Below are 17,798 nucleotides of genomic sequence, written 5' to 3' on the forward strand. Positions count from 1 at the left end.
AAAAAGTCAATGCACTTAGAGTTTGATGGATGTGTCTTTTGGTCTTAAGCACTGTTACTTGGAAGTAAAGAACAAGATAAATTTGCTTTGAATGGTGCACTGAAGTCGCATCTGTGCCTGGATAGGTGAGAAGGTAGCATATGGAATTGTAAAACTTTATAGAGGAAGTGCACGAATTTACAACCTGAAGAAGAAAGGTGCAACTTTTACGCTATGTTACCTGCATACCCTTCTGGGGTGTTTGGATGTGCTACAAGGGGACATTCTTCCTAGTTTCCCCCGAACTTCTCAGCAGACTTTTAAAACTGCCAGTTAGTTGTGTGATGCAGTGGGAAGGACCCACCTAATTGGCTCTGGTCAATGCCTGCTTTCATTATCATTATTGTTATCCTGTTTTATCTTCCCAACAACCCTCTGAGGTGTGTTTGAGACACTGATTTGCCCAGGGTTCTGCAGTGAGCTTCAGAGCAGAGAGATTTTAACCCAGCGCTCCCTGGAGTTCGTCCTACATTCTAACAGCTATCAGTTATTGGCTTCCAGGGGCAACCTGTTTAAACTTGGGATGGCAAATACCCTTGGGAAAGTCTACCTCCATCAGCCAAATGGGGTTATCCTTGTGCATAATCTTCAATCATGAGTGTCACTCTGCAGATGGAGGGGGCACTTTTTTCACCGTTGTTGTTTGCAACCCCACAGACCACAGCACTCCAGGCCCTCCTGTCCTCCGCTGCTTCCCTTCGTGACAGTGTTGGTGGGCTGAAACATCCAAATTATAAAAATTCAACACACAATGGAAATAGCATTACCCAGTGAGCGGCTGGAGTGTTGGAGTCTGACCTACTTTGAGATCTCAGTTCAAACCCCGGGATGACTGGTAATCACACTGGGTAACTTTGAGCCAGTTGCCATTTCTCAGCCTAACCTACATCACAGGCCATTGTGAGGATAAGGTGGAAAGACCAAGCCAACCGGCCTGAAAATGGGGAGTGCTATATAAGGCAAAATTCTAAGAGTCCAGCCGGTTTCTCTGTGTTGCCTATAGCATGAACGAGCTGCATTAAGAAAGATCTCTTCTTTTCTGTTCTAGAGAATGAGTTATCCGGGGTATCCTCCTGCTGGTGGGTATCCACCTGCTCCAGGTAAGCTTGCTGCTTTTCACTTGGCATGGCAGAGCAAAGTAGCTTGGTCTGGGAAGGTCTGGGTCGAATGGGTAAAGGATGCTGAAGACGACCCATGCATCTCCGGTTAAGAGGGTCCTGGGAAGCAAGAGTTGAACCCTTGAAGAGCTGCTTCCCACTCCATTAGACCAGGGTGGGCAATTTGTGTCCCCCCAGCACCACCAGAAGCCCCTTCCATGGCCACATCACCGTGATTTGCTGTGGTGGGAAAGCTCCCTCCCTTAAACTGTGTCGAAGCGGCTCATAGGTCAAATGCAGGTGAAGGTGGGGATGAAGGCAGTCCTTGGATCAGTGCTTGCCATCTTTTTTGTGGGAGTAGATTGTGTTGCTGGTGTTTTTAAGTTTACAAAATGATAGGATTTGGGATCTAGAATGGATTCTATGCTAAGAAGTATACAGATTTGTGGCATGATGGTATGACCGCTTTACCTTTTAAAAATATTTTGGAACAGCATTTTCTGGACTCATTCACACATCCTGTTAAACTATGATTTTGCATTTTGCAAAAAAGCCTTGGTTTCATTTGTTCCCACACCCAGCATGGCTGCCTAGAGGAGATCAGAAGTCTGCATTTCCATTCTTCACTCATCATAATTCAGCTTTATAGCTGAATCTGGACAAAGCTGATTAGTCCTAACTATAGTTTCCTGAAACAGGTCAACTTCAAACCATGGTTAAGATTAACCAAGTTAACCAAGATTGGACATACTGCTTATTTATGATTAACTGAGTGCAGACATAACGCTAAAACACAGTTAATTAGAAATGGAAGCATGCGCTTCCCTTCTCCTTCCACAAGTGCAAACGAAGGGCAAGTCTGGAGCGAGTCTGAAGCTCATTCATGTAACAACAAAACATAGTCTAGTGTGAAATCCAGACACAGCCACTGTGGACCTCTAATCATATCACCAAGCCACTGACGTTGCCTTATAGATCCTGTTTCAGTTATGCTTACATGCTTCCAATAATTCTATTGAAGGACAGTCTACAAAGCAAAGTAAGAGTGTGTCTCTATGCATATTCAGGCAGAAAAAATGCCCTGCATTTCCCAGCTGGTTGGGAGACTCTGGAGTTGAGGGGGGTTTTCCAGTTGAACATGCATTGGATTGTGCCCTCAATAGGTTTGGGAGCCAATAGACCCAGCAGAGCTTTTCTCTTCCTGAAGTTCTCGGCTGCTCCCATGCATCGTGTTCAACAGACTCCCTCTTGTATACCTTGTGCCAGTGTGGTTTACGCATGGCGTGGCTTGCAGAGAGATCATTCTCTCTTTGATGGGTGTTCTCAGACCTTTGAAATGTGTGCGTGATTCTAGCATGGTTGCCAGTGAAGCAGCTGCTAAGACCAGAGGCTCTGTCCTTGCAAGAGGAGTTTCCCTGATTGGGAGTCCCAACGGAGGATGGCAGGAGAAGTCATCCGGGGCTGAGAGCTCCATCAAACTGCTGCTTTGCCATTTGAGCCACTGAATACTGCAGTATCGATTCACACACCAACACATACCAGATGTTTCTCTGTGCTTACTCTTTTGTTCTTCTGCCTTCATTCCAGGCAGTAGTCCCTGGGGAGCTCCCGGCTATCCTCCTTCAAACCCTCCCCCAATTGGGCTTGAAAATGTTGCCAGCTATGCTGGCCAGTTTAATCCAGATTATATGAGCGGCATGGTAAGTATTTCCATTTGAGGAGTCTGAATCGTTTGCACTGAAGCTAATGGCAAAGGTGTGCTGGTAGCCATTTTGCCCCTATTTTTTCTAATAAGCATGTCTATCCATAAGGTCATTAAGTTGGTTTACAGCAACAAGAAAACAAAGCTAAATTAAAAATTTCCTCCCCCGTCTTTTCCTCCTTTTACCTTATTTTTGTTCGACCTTTTTAACTTTACTACATACATCCCTTCTTTGAAGCTTTATTTTATTTGCAAAATAAGTGGAATTGTATGCACATATGTTTTGATTAAATGTTGAGGGGATCACAGAAGTTTTTCATAGGGGTCATTTCGTGACGTACGTATCGATTAGTCTGGAATCTCACTCTTTTGTGCTTCCCAAACTTCTTTCCCACACTTGGCCCTGGTCAGGAAGTGACCAAAGTGAGATCAAGCCCGTGAGTGCTCAAGGACACCAGTGGCTTCTTTGCGCAAAATATGTAATTCTTCGTGCACATTTTGCAAATTACGCAATTCTTTTGCAAAATTTGCAAATCCTGTGATTCTTTGCGCAAAGTATGTAAAGCTTGCGAATCATGTATGTGGGAAATGGATGCTTGGCACAAGGCAGAGTTAGGGGAGAGAGAAAATGAGTGAGTCCAGGGAGCAGAGCTGAGGAAATCCAATGGGTTCCCTCTCCCAAACCAAATTTCTAACACATCCCTGTGCCAACAGTAGGCACTGCCCGCCTGAGCAACTGGACCTAAACCTCCTGGGGGAAAATAGCATCCTGAGGATGGCGGCTTCAGCAAGAAATGTGAGAGGCTCCATAGGAAAAGTAATCTAAATTATTATTCACAATGGGAAGGATAAATGATAAAAGAAAGGACTCCTCTGGAAACACTGTCTAAAGCTCTAACAGAGACGATATCCTCAAAAGTATCCATCTTGATACAAAGGCTTCTTCTGTCCTTCATTCTCTTCAGGTATTTGAAATATTTGGTAGAGCTATTTGCATACTTGTAGAGATATAAAAATAAGATTCCAGAGCAGACACTAAATTTTGACAGAAGGGGGAATGAGGGGTTCTCTCGGCCTACCAAAATGTATGGCCCTTTTTTTTAGTTTTTGGCATGGTGTGGGGCAACAGAACCTGAAAAATCGCCCTGCCCATCTTACCCCACCTGTGCTAAAGAACGCCATTGGAGTAGCTGCATCATTCGGTGGGTAGCTGCTTATGGGCCATTTTCCCCTCTGGCAGTCCCAAAATTGTGCAAAGCCTTTCCTAGGAACTAACTAACTTGGTTGACCTTTTTCTGTTCTCCCAGGCCATTAATATTTATTTATTTAGGCTACCGCCTCTTTCATTTTTAACAATCTGTTAAAAATAACAGCTGCATTTTAAATTTTCCTTTTGCTGTAGATGCTTTGATTGGTTATAAGGAGTTGCTTAACAATTGCTGCTGCTTTTAAATTCTTTTTTGTGAGACATTTTAGGGTGTGAGCATAATGCATGTTGCCCTGAGATCTTTGGTTATAGAGTGAGTCATAGCCTGAGAATTAAATGAGTGAATTTGGAGAAAGCGTGCATTGGAGAAGAAACTACACCGACAACCAGGAAGTCCCAAGTCCAGATCTCACCCAAACCATGGACTCACAAAGTAGCCTCTTCCACCTTGGGGGCCTCCAGAAGTGGATGGCCAGGAATATTGGGAGTTGTGGTCCAAAACATCTGGAGGACTCCAGAGTGGAGAAGGCTGCAGTCACTTGGCATTTCCCTGTATCTGCAGTTTGAAATAATTCTGACCTACTTTACAGAGCCAGTATAAAAGATTGCTGCTCTATTCTATGTGAGCGGCTCCCAACAGTCTAAAGTCCTGTGTCTTACTGGATCTGTGCTGGCTAACTGTGTAAATTGGATTTTTTCTCTCCTGTTTCAGGCTTCCAACATGTCAGGAACGTTTGGTGGTGCCAACGTGCCGCAGAGTATGTACCCACCAGTCCCTGGTGGCTATCCCCCGGCTGCTCCAGGGGGCTTCGGCCAAACGCCACAAGGACAGCACCCACCTCCAGGGGGCTTCGGGCAGCCCCCACAAGGGCAGCAGTCTGGGTACGGCATGTACCCCCCGCCTCCAGGAGGAAACCCTCCCTCAGGAATGCCGTCTTACCCAGCCTATCCTGGGGGGCCCATGCCACCCGCAGGGCAGCAACCCCAACCAATGACATATCCTGGACAGCAGCCCATGCCGGGCTTTCCTCCTGGCCCAGCTGTTAATCCTTCGATGCCATCCTATCCCGGACCTGCAATGCCCAGCGTGACTCCTGGAAAGGTAAGGGAGTCCTTGTTCTCCTTTACTGGGCTCCTCCTTGCACTGAACTTGGGAGATGGGGCAGAATCTCGAAGTTCTGCAGCTGTTGTCTGGTTGCAAAGCAATCTGGGAGGATTTAGTCGCAAGGAGTGGAAGCAGGAGAACGGGTGACCCTTTTTCTGTACCCTTCCGACCTTCCTCAATAGGTGTTTGCCACGCTGAGTGGTGAGAAGAGGCTGTGCAGGGGGAAGGAGCATTCAGAGAAGGTCAGACAGGAAGAAGGTTGAGCATTTCCCCCGTGTCTGCAGTTTGTCCCCTCTGGTAGTGCCTAGGTTCTGTACCCCCATCCTTAGCTTGAAGAAAAGTATGAAGCTATCTGGGAATTTATCTTACAGCTAAGTGTACTCCTCTGAAAGAAGACAGTTATGATAAACTATTTAAGGATATTAAGAGTGATTTGGAAGAATGGGCTAATTTGCAATTATCCTTGCTGGGAAGAATAGCGCTAGCTAAAATGAATATATTTCCAAAGCTTTTGTTCGTATTGATTCCCATAAAAAATGATTCCCATAAAAATCAATAGGAACATTTTTTGATGATTTAAATTTTCAAATTTCAAGACTTATATGGAGAAAGAAGAAACCAAGCATTAAATTAAAAAATACTTCAGGAGGCTAAAGAGAACGGGGGTTTTGGTCTCCCTGATTGAATGTTGTATTATCACAAGCTTCTGTTTTAACATGGCTAAAAGAATGGATAACTTTAAGAAATAAAAAGAATCTTGTATCTTGAAGGGCATGATTTGCAAATGGGCTGGCACGCTTATATGTGGTAAGAGGCTAAGAAAAGTATGAAGCAACCTTGGGCCTTTGGGATAAACGGGGTCCTTCCAAGTGAACTAATCTAACTAGGAGGACTTAACAAACAAGTCCCGTTTAACTTGTAGCTCGGCAAGCAAAAGGGCCAGCTAATGCAGTACCAAGAACAAGGCATTTTGACTCTAAAAGGAAAGCTTCTTTGAATCCTCGTCTGTGTTTTCTTACATGCTGCAAATGTGGTGCTGCAGACTTAGGGTAGGTTTATCGCAGAATGCAAAACTTTTAATCAATCCTTGTTCTCTTTCTTGGGGAACTCTAGTCTGGAAACCGAGGCACCATCTATGATGCGCCTTCATTTGACTCCCTGAGGGATGCAGAAGTGCTGAGGAAAGCCATGAAAGGATTCGGTGAGTGTTGCTGGAATTCACGGCCGGGAGCTTTTCTCTTGCAGTGGAGTTTCTGCCTTGTGCCACCTGCTGTTTCTACACATCCCCGAACGGTTTGCACTTTGCTTTACAGGAGCTGTGCAGAATGTTCCAGGTTGGAGTTGTGATGATTCTGTAGGCATTGTGCCTTGGGGGAAGCTGGCATTGCTCCTCACTGAAGGGAGGCGGCCGAATTCTAGGCAGAGGAGCTAGTTCTGTCACCTCTGTTGCTTGCACCTTCAAATAAAGCATTTTCTGTTTTACTTTGCCTCTCTTACGGGGTGCAGCAGCACCTGTGTCTGCTTATAATTTGAAAGGAATTCGGAGAATTACAATGCACGTGTTTTCTGGCCTTGAAACGCAACTGAGACCAGCTAAGGGGTTCTGTGGTCAGCCGCAAGGATATTTGATAGCGCCCTGCAGTACTGACAGGCCGGTGGGAGCACCACTGGTACAATGGAGATCATACAGTCTTCCAGTCAAGTCCCCCAGAGCAGAAACATTTGTTTGTGGAATGGGGCATGCCGGCCGAGGCCACAGAAAAGAGCTTTGCAGATCTGCTTCAATTAGGAAGTGAGCATTTCTGCGAGTTCCCAGCCATTTTAAAATCCCCGGTTGCAGAAAGAGCCTCTCCTGCTGGGGCAAAAGAAACAGTGGGGGAATAGGGGCAGCGGAGGATTCTGCCCACTGAAAATATTGGGTCAGAACAAATGTATGGAAAACCATGCATAGTTTCTCATTCTGGTTAAACAATGAGCTTTTCTGTTCCCTTCTGGTTTCTAAGGCATCCCCACATGGCATTTCACTTGTCCTTCCAGGCAACAAGGTCTTCAGCTTGCTTTTATTTTTATTTTATTTTCCTTATTTGCTTTGTAATAGAAACACTTTTCCAGTCTTTTACAACATCTTGCTGCTTTTCCCCACCTGATTCTGCTGGATCTTTCCTTTCAGTTCCTGCGTTCCCTTCCTCCCCAGCCAATGCAAAGTTTGGGGCAGTAAAGCAGCCAACCTGACAACATGCCCTCTCATATAGAAGTTGGAAACATTGGGGTGCTTGGAACAGTTGAAGTGTTCGTGAACATTCCGTGATGTCGTTCCTCCTGGAGGTTTAACTATCACACGCATAATGCAACAAATGCAGATTTAAGCATGTATATGAGAACATGCATTCCAATGCAGCAGAAGCAATGTGGGCCGGTTTGATTTTTGTCTACATATGAAACACTGGATTTGTTTATACTGAAACTGTTTAGACCACAAAGTACTGTGGTCTCATGGAGTGTCCCTGTCTGTGTTCTCAGGCACTGATGAGCAGGCGATCATAGACTGTCTTGGAAATCGTTCGAACAAGCAACGGCAGCAGATCCTGCTCTCATTCAAAACAGCGTATGGAAAGGTAAGCTTCCTCCCATGGATATGCAATTATATATTAATTCTCATTATTGTTGATTGCACCATCCATGTGCATGGCTGTTTATGGAGTGCAAGCCTGCCCTGAAAACTGCCAGTCTGAAATTTGGCACAGGGAAGCACAGAAGCGGGGGGGAGTCTTGCTTCGTTGGCCCCTGGTGGGTTAAGCTACAGGATGAGTTGTGGCAGGAGCACATGGGGGGGGGGTGCTTAACAGGTGGGTTTCGGGCAGGGACGTGGAGCAGGTGACACAAGAGGCATCGCACAGGGGTTCTGGGAGGCCGTTCTGTGTCATGGGCCACCATGAGAGAAAAGATGGAGCCTGCGGAGGGAGCAGGGGGCTTCTGGATTGTGGATAGTTGTTGTAGTGGGAGCAAAGCCACGGAGAACTTTAAAAATAGGGTCAGTTTGCTGGAGAAGACAGCAAGTCTTTTAGAGCCTTAAGGAGGGGCATTCTGTGATAAGAGCAAAAGAAGCGAACGAATTTGGCATTTTTTGTGAGGGCCCAAGCGAAATACATCTGGTAATAACTCTTCAACAGGAGCATTTTTGGCAATTCAGACGGAATTTGTGCTGCTGGTCCCTGTATTAGGCTTTGCGTTGCTTTAGGAGGCATGTTGCTGATACGCAGCTACTGTGCTTAAGAGCGCTGGACTGGGGCTTGACAAGTCTGTGTTCTGATCCCCACTCTGCCATGCAGCTCACTGAATGTCTTGCCTCTCAGCCTAACCTACCTCATAAGGTAGTCGTTCTGAGGACAGACTGGAGGGAAGGAGAACCTTGTAAGCTACTTACAAGGGTTCCTTACAGGAGGAAGAAAGGTGGGATACAGATGCAAAATAACAGTACATTTTTATTCTATAATTTCTTATGCCATGAAGCTGCTCCGAGTGCCCAGCAGGTGGCAAAGAGGAGAATGACTTTTAAACTGATGGTCTTGGTCATTATTCTTCACGAATGCACTTTAATTTGTCTACCACTAACATGTGTGAAGTGGCAAATATTCATCCTGTGCCATTTGCCTTGCCTTGCTTGCCACTGCCTTTGTAACTTATTCTTCCTTCCCCGATTAAGCCTTTGCACTGTAAGCTCCTTTGGGCAGGGACCTTGGATTTTGTCCTTCCATTACTCCTTAAAGTACCCTCTAAATCGATGGTGGAATGTCTGTAAGAATTACATTTAAATATTGCATAATGTTGCCAGCCAAGTGTCACAGGAATAGATTGGCATTGCAATCCTGTGCAGGTCTCCCTGGGAGGAAGTCCCAGGGACTTCCCCAAAGAGCATCATTCTTTAAACTCGCTGCCTTCCATTTCGTAACTGCAACACGTTTATTTCTTTTGAACTGAAAACCAGGATTTGATCAAGGACCTGAAGTCTGAGCTCTCTGGAAACTTTGAGAAGACCATCCTGGCAATGATGAAGACACCTGTCCAGTTCGACGTTCATGAAATAAAAGATGCGATCAAGGTTTGGATGAATTTACCCTTCCCTTAGCATATGGTCCAATTACATTACAAAACCAGGATCAAAACTATTTTTCTTCAGTATTGGCTCAAAGATTGAACGGTTTTATAATGAATTATGTCCACGCAGATCAGTATGGCTTTGTGCCAGGTAGACAAATGGCTGATGCAAGCCAAGGAGTGCTAAATATTATATATACAGCAGCCAAGGAGAAACAGAAAATAGCAGTATTCTCACTGGAGGCCCTTAACTGTTGAGGATCAGCAGACAAGGCTCTGGATATAAACAACCACAGTTTTCCGCTCTCTTTGCAGCATGCTTGCAGGAGGGAATCCCAGGCAGTTGCAGGTGGCTCTCCTTGCTGAATGCGGGGGCTCCATTGCAATGTTTCCAGCTCCTGCCGTCCGGGCCTGCAATGTTTGGGGAACCCCTTGTGGGTCACCCATCCCTGTCCAGCTCAGCTATTTTATTTAACTCCTATAGGGTGGGTTGGATCCAATAATCCCCTTGCTCAGATCGATGGGAGGCCACAGCCAATGAAAACGTAGCTTATCACCAGCTCAAGTATAGCGAAAACTAACCAGAAAGGTCCCAAGCTGGCTAGCCAGCCTGGCTGAAGAGGGGGTTATTCCAGGGCCCTGGGGAAGTACACTTAGAGTCTCTCATGATAAACAATCACTGAGCTTTATTTAATTGTATTTGTTTTAATCGATGGGCTACTTCCATCAATTGCATGTGCTTTTGAGAACATGCGCAAATGTTTGAAAGCAGGGTATGTGAATGTTTTGGGCCCAAAGCCTGCCTTGGGTGGAACCCTGCCTTTATCTCTGGTCTCTCAGCAGAGGTTGGAGGGATTCTTTGGTTCGTGCTAAGATGGGGGCACTGAGGCAGTCCTGACGTGGCTTCTGGGGGGCTTCCAGATGGACCCTGGCTGGCCTGTTTTAAAGCCACCCAAGGACCTTTTTGATGGACTTGCATTGCACGTGGATGGCAAGCAAATGGCTCTTTTAAGACCCCGCCTGCCACCTGCAGTTTCTCCAAGTATCTGCAGTCCAAATTCTATTTAAAATCTGTCAGACAATTGAATCGGAGCCATATGTGTAGCCATGCAAAATGTGCTGTAACTGGCAGAGCGGGTAAGAATTCATTCCATCTGTGGAAAATCAGGGCTTTGGCAATTAGCCCAAGGGTGCCCTGAGCCTTGACATGGGTCAAGGGTTGGGAGAAATGCCGCCAGGGACTCATGGAACACGTTTTCTTTCCTTAGGGCGCTGGCACCGACGAAGCCTGCCTGATAGAAATCTTGGCATCTCGCAGTAACGACCACATCCAAGAAATCAGCAGGGCTTACAAAACAGGTCAGTTCTGTTGCGGCCCTGCGCCTTCCGCCGCTCTGGTATTATGCCAAGAAATGTTTGGCTCAGGAGTTGGATTTTGGCCACCGGCGGTGAAGTTTCCGTGACTGATAAGCTGTTGATGTGCTTCAGACATGAGCTTGTTGGTGGAACTGCTGTATTTTCCAGTGATTTCTTTGCAGATGGCAAGCTATGTTGTTCACAAAGGTTTGCCATTTTGCAGGGAGCCATTTGATCAAGGTAGAAAGAGACACTTGGAACAATACAATGTTGTTAATTGTTTCCATAGCCCAGTGACTCTCTCCGCTTGCAAGGTGCCATGTTTTTCTATATTGCTTCTCCACATCAGTTCACCCCACATCTGAAGCACACACACACTGCAATTCCATGCCAGCCTTCCTAGAAATAAGCCCCACTTCTTTCCCCACAGATTTATTAAAAAAATCTGGGAGGCTGCAATTACAACCCAGGGCACGTAGGGAAATTAGGTTGTTGTTAATGCGAGTTCTCATTATGTGTAAACCTTATACTGTGGTGTCATGATGAGTGGGTAACCATGAACAAACCGGGTTTAAACCCAACAACAAAGCATGATTCAGCAACCACCCACGAATGAACCCATTCTCTGGCTTGTTGTAATGTGCAAACCAGGCCAATGATACTTGCTTCTGTGTGGGCCTGTAGCAGATTGCACTCTAAGACTGCCGTTTTTCACACACATGTGTAAGTGTAAGGCCCAGATTTACAGAAAAGCATTGGTTGAGTCGGGCAGCAAACTTGCAAAACTTCTGGAGCCTTAATTCTGTAGCTTTGCCTTAGTTCACCTTCCCATTCCTGTCCCTCCCAATACTGGTGGTTTTCCGCTCCTGGGAGAATGTTCTTGGGGAGGGAAGGAGTGCCCAAGCGGTCGTGTGAACGGCTGCCAGGCTGCTGCTGCTGCAGAACTGAGTCCACAAATGAGCAAGCTTCTTCCAGAGAGTAAGCAGTCGCTGCTGGGACTGGCCCCGCACAGCCGCATCAGGGCTGCCCAAGGGCAGGCTTTGAGCTGCTTTCCAAGAGGCAAGACTGCCTCTGTGGCGGCACTTGGGTGCTTCTCTCGGGGGGCATCTTCCAAAGTTAGGGGAGAAGTTGAACCAGGGCATCAGTTGGCAGTTAAATTAACGAAGATAATTAAATGGGGACAGAAAGGAATCCAGTCAATCGAAGGGGTAAGGCTCTGCAAAGTTGATGCACGGAGTGGATTTTAAATATCAGTGCATGAGGTGGGTAATGGATGAAGGTGAATCTGTGCATGACAACCTTGTTGCAGTTAGAGAATGTTGTTCTTAGTGGCCTGCACTGGGAATGCCCCATTTGGGCTGCATCCACATCCCTGTTTCTCGTCTAGCCTCTGATGGGCTGCCCAGCACTCACTCAGGCTGGCTGTCTGGTGCAGAAAAGACGGTGCCCCCGAAAGAGAGCCAAGGAGCATGGAACTGAGGCTCTTCCGTTTGCCTTTTGCAGAATTTAAGAAAACTCTGGAGGAAGCCATCCGAAGTGACACGTCTGGGCACTTCCAGAGACTTCTAATCTCACTTGCTCAGGTATTTGCAGGACTGCTCAATACACTCGTGATTATCCTGGTTTCGCTTTTATAATGAGCATAAACAGATTTTGCAGCCATTCTTAAAGAGGATTTCATCAAAACACACGGTGCACCTTTTGTGAAAGTTTACATACGCAAATGCCAGAGCAGCAGTGGGAAACGTCCAGCTGTTAGGCCTGACTCAGTCCTGTAGAGATCTCTTACCCGGCCCCAAAGCGTCTGGCTCCTTGCAGATCTAAGTGCCAAGCCTTGCGGTGACCGGGTTTTTGGGGAGCTGGAAGTTTTCGTCACACTTTCCTCACCCCTTCTGCGGTCCCATTTTTGAGAATGCCTTTTATAGGATCTCTCCGCAAATGGAATATATGGGAATCGGGTCTGCTCTTCCCTTCCTTGGCTTGCTGCATGCCTCGAACGAGCCTTCATGAAAGTTTGAGCAGTGACAAATGTTTGACAGGGCTGGACTGAACGGCCCTGAGTCCCAGCCAGTAAGGCAGGTCTGGGGTCTTCCCATGAATACTGCATCTCATGCTTTTCTTAAAGCAAGGCAGAACTAGTGAGGGGCTTTTCTTACAGTCAAGGTAAAACCCACTCTTTCTTTCCTGGCTGTCTAGTCTACACAGGAAGACAGTGCTTAAGAGTCCTCCGTTCAGATGCCTCCTTCACATCTGTTTTGCACAGAGTCGCGGGGGGGAAGCATGAGCCCTGTTGGAATCCATCCCGCCGACATTTGCAGGCTTCCTCTGGGGCTTGGCCTGGTCTTCCAACGTGAGCTGAGCTGCCAGGAAGTCTGCGAACACTCGCAGCGTGCTGGTTGTGCAGCCGGCAGCGTTCTTCTGCGTCGGCATCATGAAAGCCGGCTGTAGGGGAGAGATGGTGCGTGCACAGTGCTGGCTGGCTGCTCTTCCTGGCAGGGCTGCTGCAATGTAGCGCCCCACAAGCAGTCTTTCTCGGCATGGGGAGCGGCTGCCATGTTCTGGCACGCTATTCTGCTGCCCCCCAACCAGTCTTCTTTGGCGCAAGAAGCAGCCACCGTTGGAGTTTATGTCTGCATGGCCAGTGCATGAAACAGCACACACCCTGTTTAGGAAGCGTGCAGGGGGCAGTTTCTAGCCGGCGTCCTGCCAGTACTGGACGTGTGTGCCAAGAACCCGGGCTCTGGGCCTCCGCAGAGCAGGCTGGTGCTCCCGAGCCCAGACGGATTCCTCAGACCTCCCTAGAGCCAAGCTGGGGTCCAAATTTCATGTTTTGCTGGAGCGGATGCTCCTTCCAGGCATAGCAGTGAGAGCGCAACCAGGGAAGGACTTTCTGCAATGATTCTTTGTCTTCCTTCTTTTCAGGGTTTTTTTTTTTTTAATTTGGTAAGAAAAGAGACAGAAAATGCAGTGGGGAAATCTGGGAGGGTTACAGATGAAAGTTCACATTTTCTGCATTCCTTGTCAAATTCTGTGAATGAGCCAAGACAATTGCAATCAAAAGCTTGTCTCAGAGCGCCCTGAGGCCCAGGGTCTCATCCTGCCAAACGTGCCTAGTAATTAGTCATTTGCCTGCTCACTGTAGCTACCTGTGACCAGGAATTCCAGCAGGTGAGTGCATGGAATTCCTTGCCATCAGATAAGCTGGCAGAAAAGAGACAAACTGTTCCATCTTTCTGAGAAACCTGCAGTTTTTATTCCTATTGTAGAGTAACGGGGAGCAATTTTGGGAGACTGGGGGATCATTTTCACCTCCTGGGCCCCACTGCAGGCTGCACCCCACCTCCTGTGGGCCCCATATTTATATTAAAATTAAAAAATGGCATCCATTGCAGCTGCGGAGCATCAGAAGGGTTCGTGGTAGTTTGCAACTAAGGGCCACTATTCTTTTTAAAAAATGAAAATAAATCTGATGGGAGATACTGTCAGTTGATGTTGCATGCAGACTGTGTGTCATCTGCCCCATTGCAGAGTGCATAAAATGTCTTCCTTCGCATAATCAGCTTGCCAATACACGGACGGGCAAAGGGAGGCTGCATCGCTCCATCCACTTGATGGAAGGTCTTTTAAAAACACTCTTATCCTTCTCTAAGGAAACACATGCCCATGTGTTTCCATGGAAACACAAGCCTCTTACCAGATTAGTCAAAAGGATAAGTTCAGGTTTGTGATATCCGTGGTCTTATCTACAAAGGAAGAGTTAAACCACATTTTTCTGTTACCAGAAGTGGCCTGTTCAAGCTTAGCGATCCTTCCTTCTTCCCCGGCTCCACTTTCTGACTTAATAGTATGATCATTTCTTTCCATCCCATGAACCAAGCCAAACTGCAACTACCTTAAACAAAATGCTGGTTTATGAGAGTAAACTATGGTTTGTGATGTTGATTTGTTTCCGTAAGCCATGATGGAAGCTTACTGCAATTCCTGGTTTGAGCGAAATGAAGCGTTGCTGCAAGCTTAAACCAGAATGAGTTTTGCTTCCAACACCCTCTGTGTGGGCAAAGTTGAGGCGGAGAGGAGCAGACTTTAAGCGCAGAGGGCCTCTGATGCAGGTCTCAGTATTTCCAGGTAGGGTGAGGAGAGAATCCTGCCTACAACTCTGCAGAGCTATTGGTGGTCAGTATTGCTAGTTCTCACCTGGATGGACCACACTGGACTCCTTCTGAGGCAGCCTCTGATGTTCCTATTCCTGAAATGTCCAAGGGAGCAACTGCCCATAATGCCTAACTAGAGCTTAGTGTTACATCCCCATTGGGCCTGCTTCCAACCTTCTGCTTTTCAAGGCAGTTAATCACGTTACTTTATCCCTGGCATTTCCTCCTCACTTTTTAAAAGGGGTGTGGAAGTTGAGCTGCTTGTCTGAAAAGGAATGACGCATGGTGTGCTGAGCATCCATCAGGAATGCGGCTCAGCATCTCAGTGTTCAGTGGTGCAAGGATGGAGTACGAGCCCCTTAAACTCTTGCTCCTTCTTCTGTGCCTCAGTCCTCTCCCAGCTTTGTCCTTCCTATCAGCAGTGGTTTTCACTGGGCTGGTCTTAAGGCAGCCGTGCGTGTGCTGCCCCAATTCACATCTCTTTCCCAATTCTTTTAGGGAAACCGAGATGAAAGCACCAGCGTGAACATGTCAGTTGTCCAAGGGGATGTGCAGGTCGGTATGATCGGCTGTGGCGGGTGTATATTTCTGACAAATTTTACCAAGCTTTGTCCAGGCGAGTCGCTGGTCCTGCGTTGCTGAATCTCCAGCTTGAACACCCACCAGCTTCTATTAAAATCTGTCTCTCCTTCAAGAGTTCCTCCTTTAAGTAATAATCAGTTTTGGTCATGTGATCCAAAGCATGGCACACTTTCCATGGTGTGCAGTTACCAAAGCATGGTACGCATGGAATGCTGGAATTTATGGCTACCCTTGCGTGACGCCCAAAATCTGTAACGTGAGGTGGCTACTTCACTCTGTCGAAAGTTAGGGCAGTCCTGATGCAGAGCATATGTGCCCTTCATCTGGAGCTCCTTGGCTTTCAACTTAGAAGCCCACAAGGTATTTCTAGAAGCCAGCATGCGGGAAGCATTGGGGACATTTCTGGTACCTTTCATTTGCCTCCCGAAAGCGGTTTTGAACGGAAAATGTTTGCTGTCCAACATACAGGCGCTGCACTATTGATAATGAACCCAGGGCTGCCATTTTTAGTGGCAGCTCCGAGTGATGGCATTATTATGCTGAGCTTTTTTGCACAAGCAGCACCTGGTGGAGAGAGGAACATACTGCCTAGGAAGCTAAAGAGAAAAGGGGGGAATGTACCACGTGTCATGAAGGATTTTGGGGGTGGGTGCTTCAGTGCAGAACTGTAGCAAGCCCAGATTTCTTGCAACGTAAGAAACCCTGATGGATGATGAGTGTCCTGTCCAGATAAGAAAGGGGTCATAATCCAAGAATATCGGGCCATGGAGGATTCATCTCTTAAGAGGGAGAAGCAATTGTCTGGAAGGTGGAGAGAGCTGTCTTTAAGTGGCTTAGCTGGAGTAATTGGGTAATAAGCAGCTGTGACTTTTTAGGCGCTCTATGCAGCAGGAGAGAGTCGGCTTGGGACGGATGAATCCAAGTTCAACGCCATTCTCTGCACCAGAAGCAGAGCTCACCTGAGAGCAGGTAACTGTGTCTGCAGTTGCTTCATTCTGATCCAGGGGCTGATTGGTGATGGGCTGTCAAAAGGGCAGGAAGCTTCACATATTCTTGTGCGTGTGTTTTTGCAGTTCCAGTGTGCACAAAGTAGATCTCCAGATGTTTTGGACCCAAGCTCCAGTGATCCTAACCACTGGCCATGCTGACAGGAGCTTCTGGGAGAGAGTCCACAAACATCTGGAGAGCTAAGCTTTGTCTGCCCGACTCTGGGCCATGTAAGCCACCAAATGCCAGTTCACTCAGAGAGTTCGAACCCAAATAGATGCATCAGGTGGAGGGGAGGCTTCTGACTGGCTCTAGACTCTAGCTGGGGTTGGGTGTTGAATCGGGTCAGGGACGCATTGCAGGGTGATAGAAAACTGAACTCTTCCCCTTCTGCCCCTCTGCTTTTATGCACTGCTTTTTTCTGAAGGAAGGAAGATAAAGGAAAGCAGAGTACAATAATAAAAGTTATAGCATTCCTTTCGTGAGACGGGCTGTAATGGATGGAGCACCTATTGGTGAGCCCAGCATCAAGAGCTTTGGCAGCGAAGCTGCTTAGGTCAGAGAGCAGGGACAGGAAAAGCTGCACTTGCCATGCAGAGGTGCTTCTGATAGAGGTGTACCAGCATTCTGGAAGGTCAGGGCTTGCCAGTCTCTAAATTCAAGCTAGGTGTAATCCTTTGCATATCTATTCAGAATTTGGTGGAGCAACTTCCACATACCTGTCTCCAATTGCAGGCTTAAGTGTCTCAACTGAAAAGTCTTTTCTTTTTTTCTGCCTGCAGTTTTCAGTGAATACCAGCGAATGTGTAACCGTGACATTGAGAAGAGCATCAGCAGAGAGATGTCTGGAGACCTTGAATCTGGAATGCTGGCTGTAGGTGAGTGAGTCTCTTAAGGATGAAGACAGGTGTGACTTTCTCAGGTGTAGACTGAGTTTACCTTTGCTGGGTCGAAACACACACCTAAGTTTCTCTCCTGGCGAGAAATTTGGCTCTCAGGTTCTTACTGGCTAGCACCTATAACCTCACTAATATTCTCTTTACCACCACCCTGAAAATCCCAGGCAATGTTTGAATACTTGTGAATATTTTCTTTGCAAAGTAAAAGATAAGGAAAGATGCCTATGAAAGCATGCATGCCATTTTAACCATATTTTAAGCTGGCTTGTCTGCCTGCCTGAAACACCAAGGAGAGACCTGATACAGAGATTGAGTTGGCTATATATAGGTCACAAAGATGAATTCAAACTGTATGGTTTCCCCAGAGTTTACTTATTTTATAGCTACTATTCTGTTTTTCTTGGTAAACCTGGCAGTAAAGCCAACAAAACAATGAAATGAATGCACTTGCAGGTAAAATCAATACTCCGCACTTTATCCCTCGGTTTTAGCCTCTGTTTTTCAGTCCTATATTTTTGCAGACAGAAATAGTATTAAAACCTATTTTTGTGTTCTTAGTCTTAGAAACTGCAGAGTAT

General features: G+C 46.7%; 1 protein-coding gene across 3 annotated transcripts in view; it reads left to right on the forward strand.

Annotated features, from left to right (window-relative positions):
• ANXA11 (annexin A11) overlaps positions 1-17,798 on the forward strand; it is a 41,129-nt gene that overhangs the window by 17,670 nt on the left and 5,661 nt on the right. For all 3 annotated transcript variants that reach the window (XM_044420303.1, XM_044420305.1, XM_044420306.1), the window contains 11 exons: positions 1,088-1,139; positions 2,724-2,836; positions 4,758-5,147; positions 6,264-6,351; positions 7,671-7,765; positions 9,136-9,249; positions 10,514-10,604; positions 12,105-12,184; positions 15,251-15,307; positions 16,210-16,303; positions 17,104-17,199. In XM_044420303.1, the coding sequence (XP_044276238.1) occupies positions 1,091-1,139; positions 2,724-2,836; positions 4,758-5,147; positions 6,264-6,351; positions 7,671-7,765; positions 9,136-9,249; positions 10,514-10,604; positions 12,105-12,184; positions 15,251-15,307; positions 16,210-16,303; positions 17,104-17,199 (1,267 nt within the window). In that variant the 5' untranslated portion in view covers positions 1,088-1,090. Of the gene's footprint in view, positions 1-1,087; positions 1,140-2,723; positions 2,837-4,757; positions 5,148-6,263; positions 6,352-7,670; positions 7,766-9,135; positions 9,250-10,513; positions 10,605-12,104; positions 12,185-15,250; positions 15,308-16,209; positions 16,304-17,103; positions 17,200-17,798 lie in introns of those variants that run through there.

Source organism: Varanus komodoensis, unplaced genomic scaffold (assembly GCF_004798865.1).
Source record: "Varanus komodoensis strain SLA01 unplaced genomic scaffold, ASM479886v1 scaffold11, whole genome shotgun sequence".
Classification (NCBI taxonomy): domain Eukaryota; kingdom Metazoa; phylum Chordata; class Lepidosauria; order Squamata; family Varanidae; genus Varanus; species Varanus komodoensis.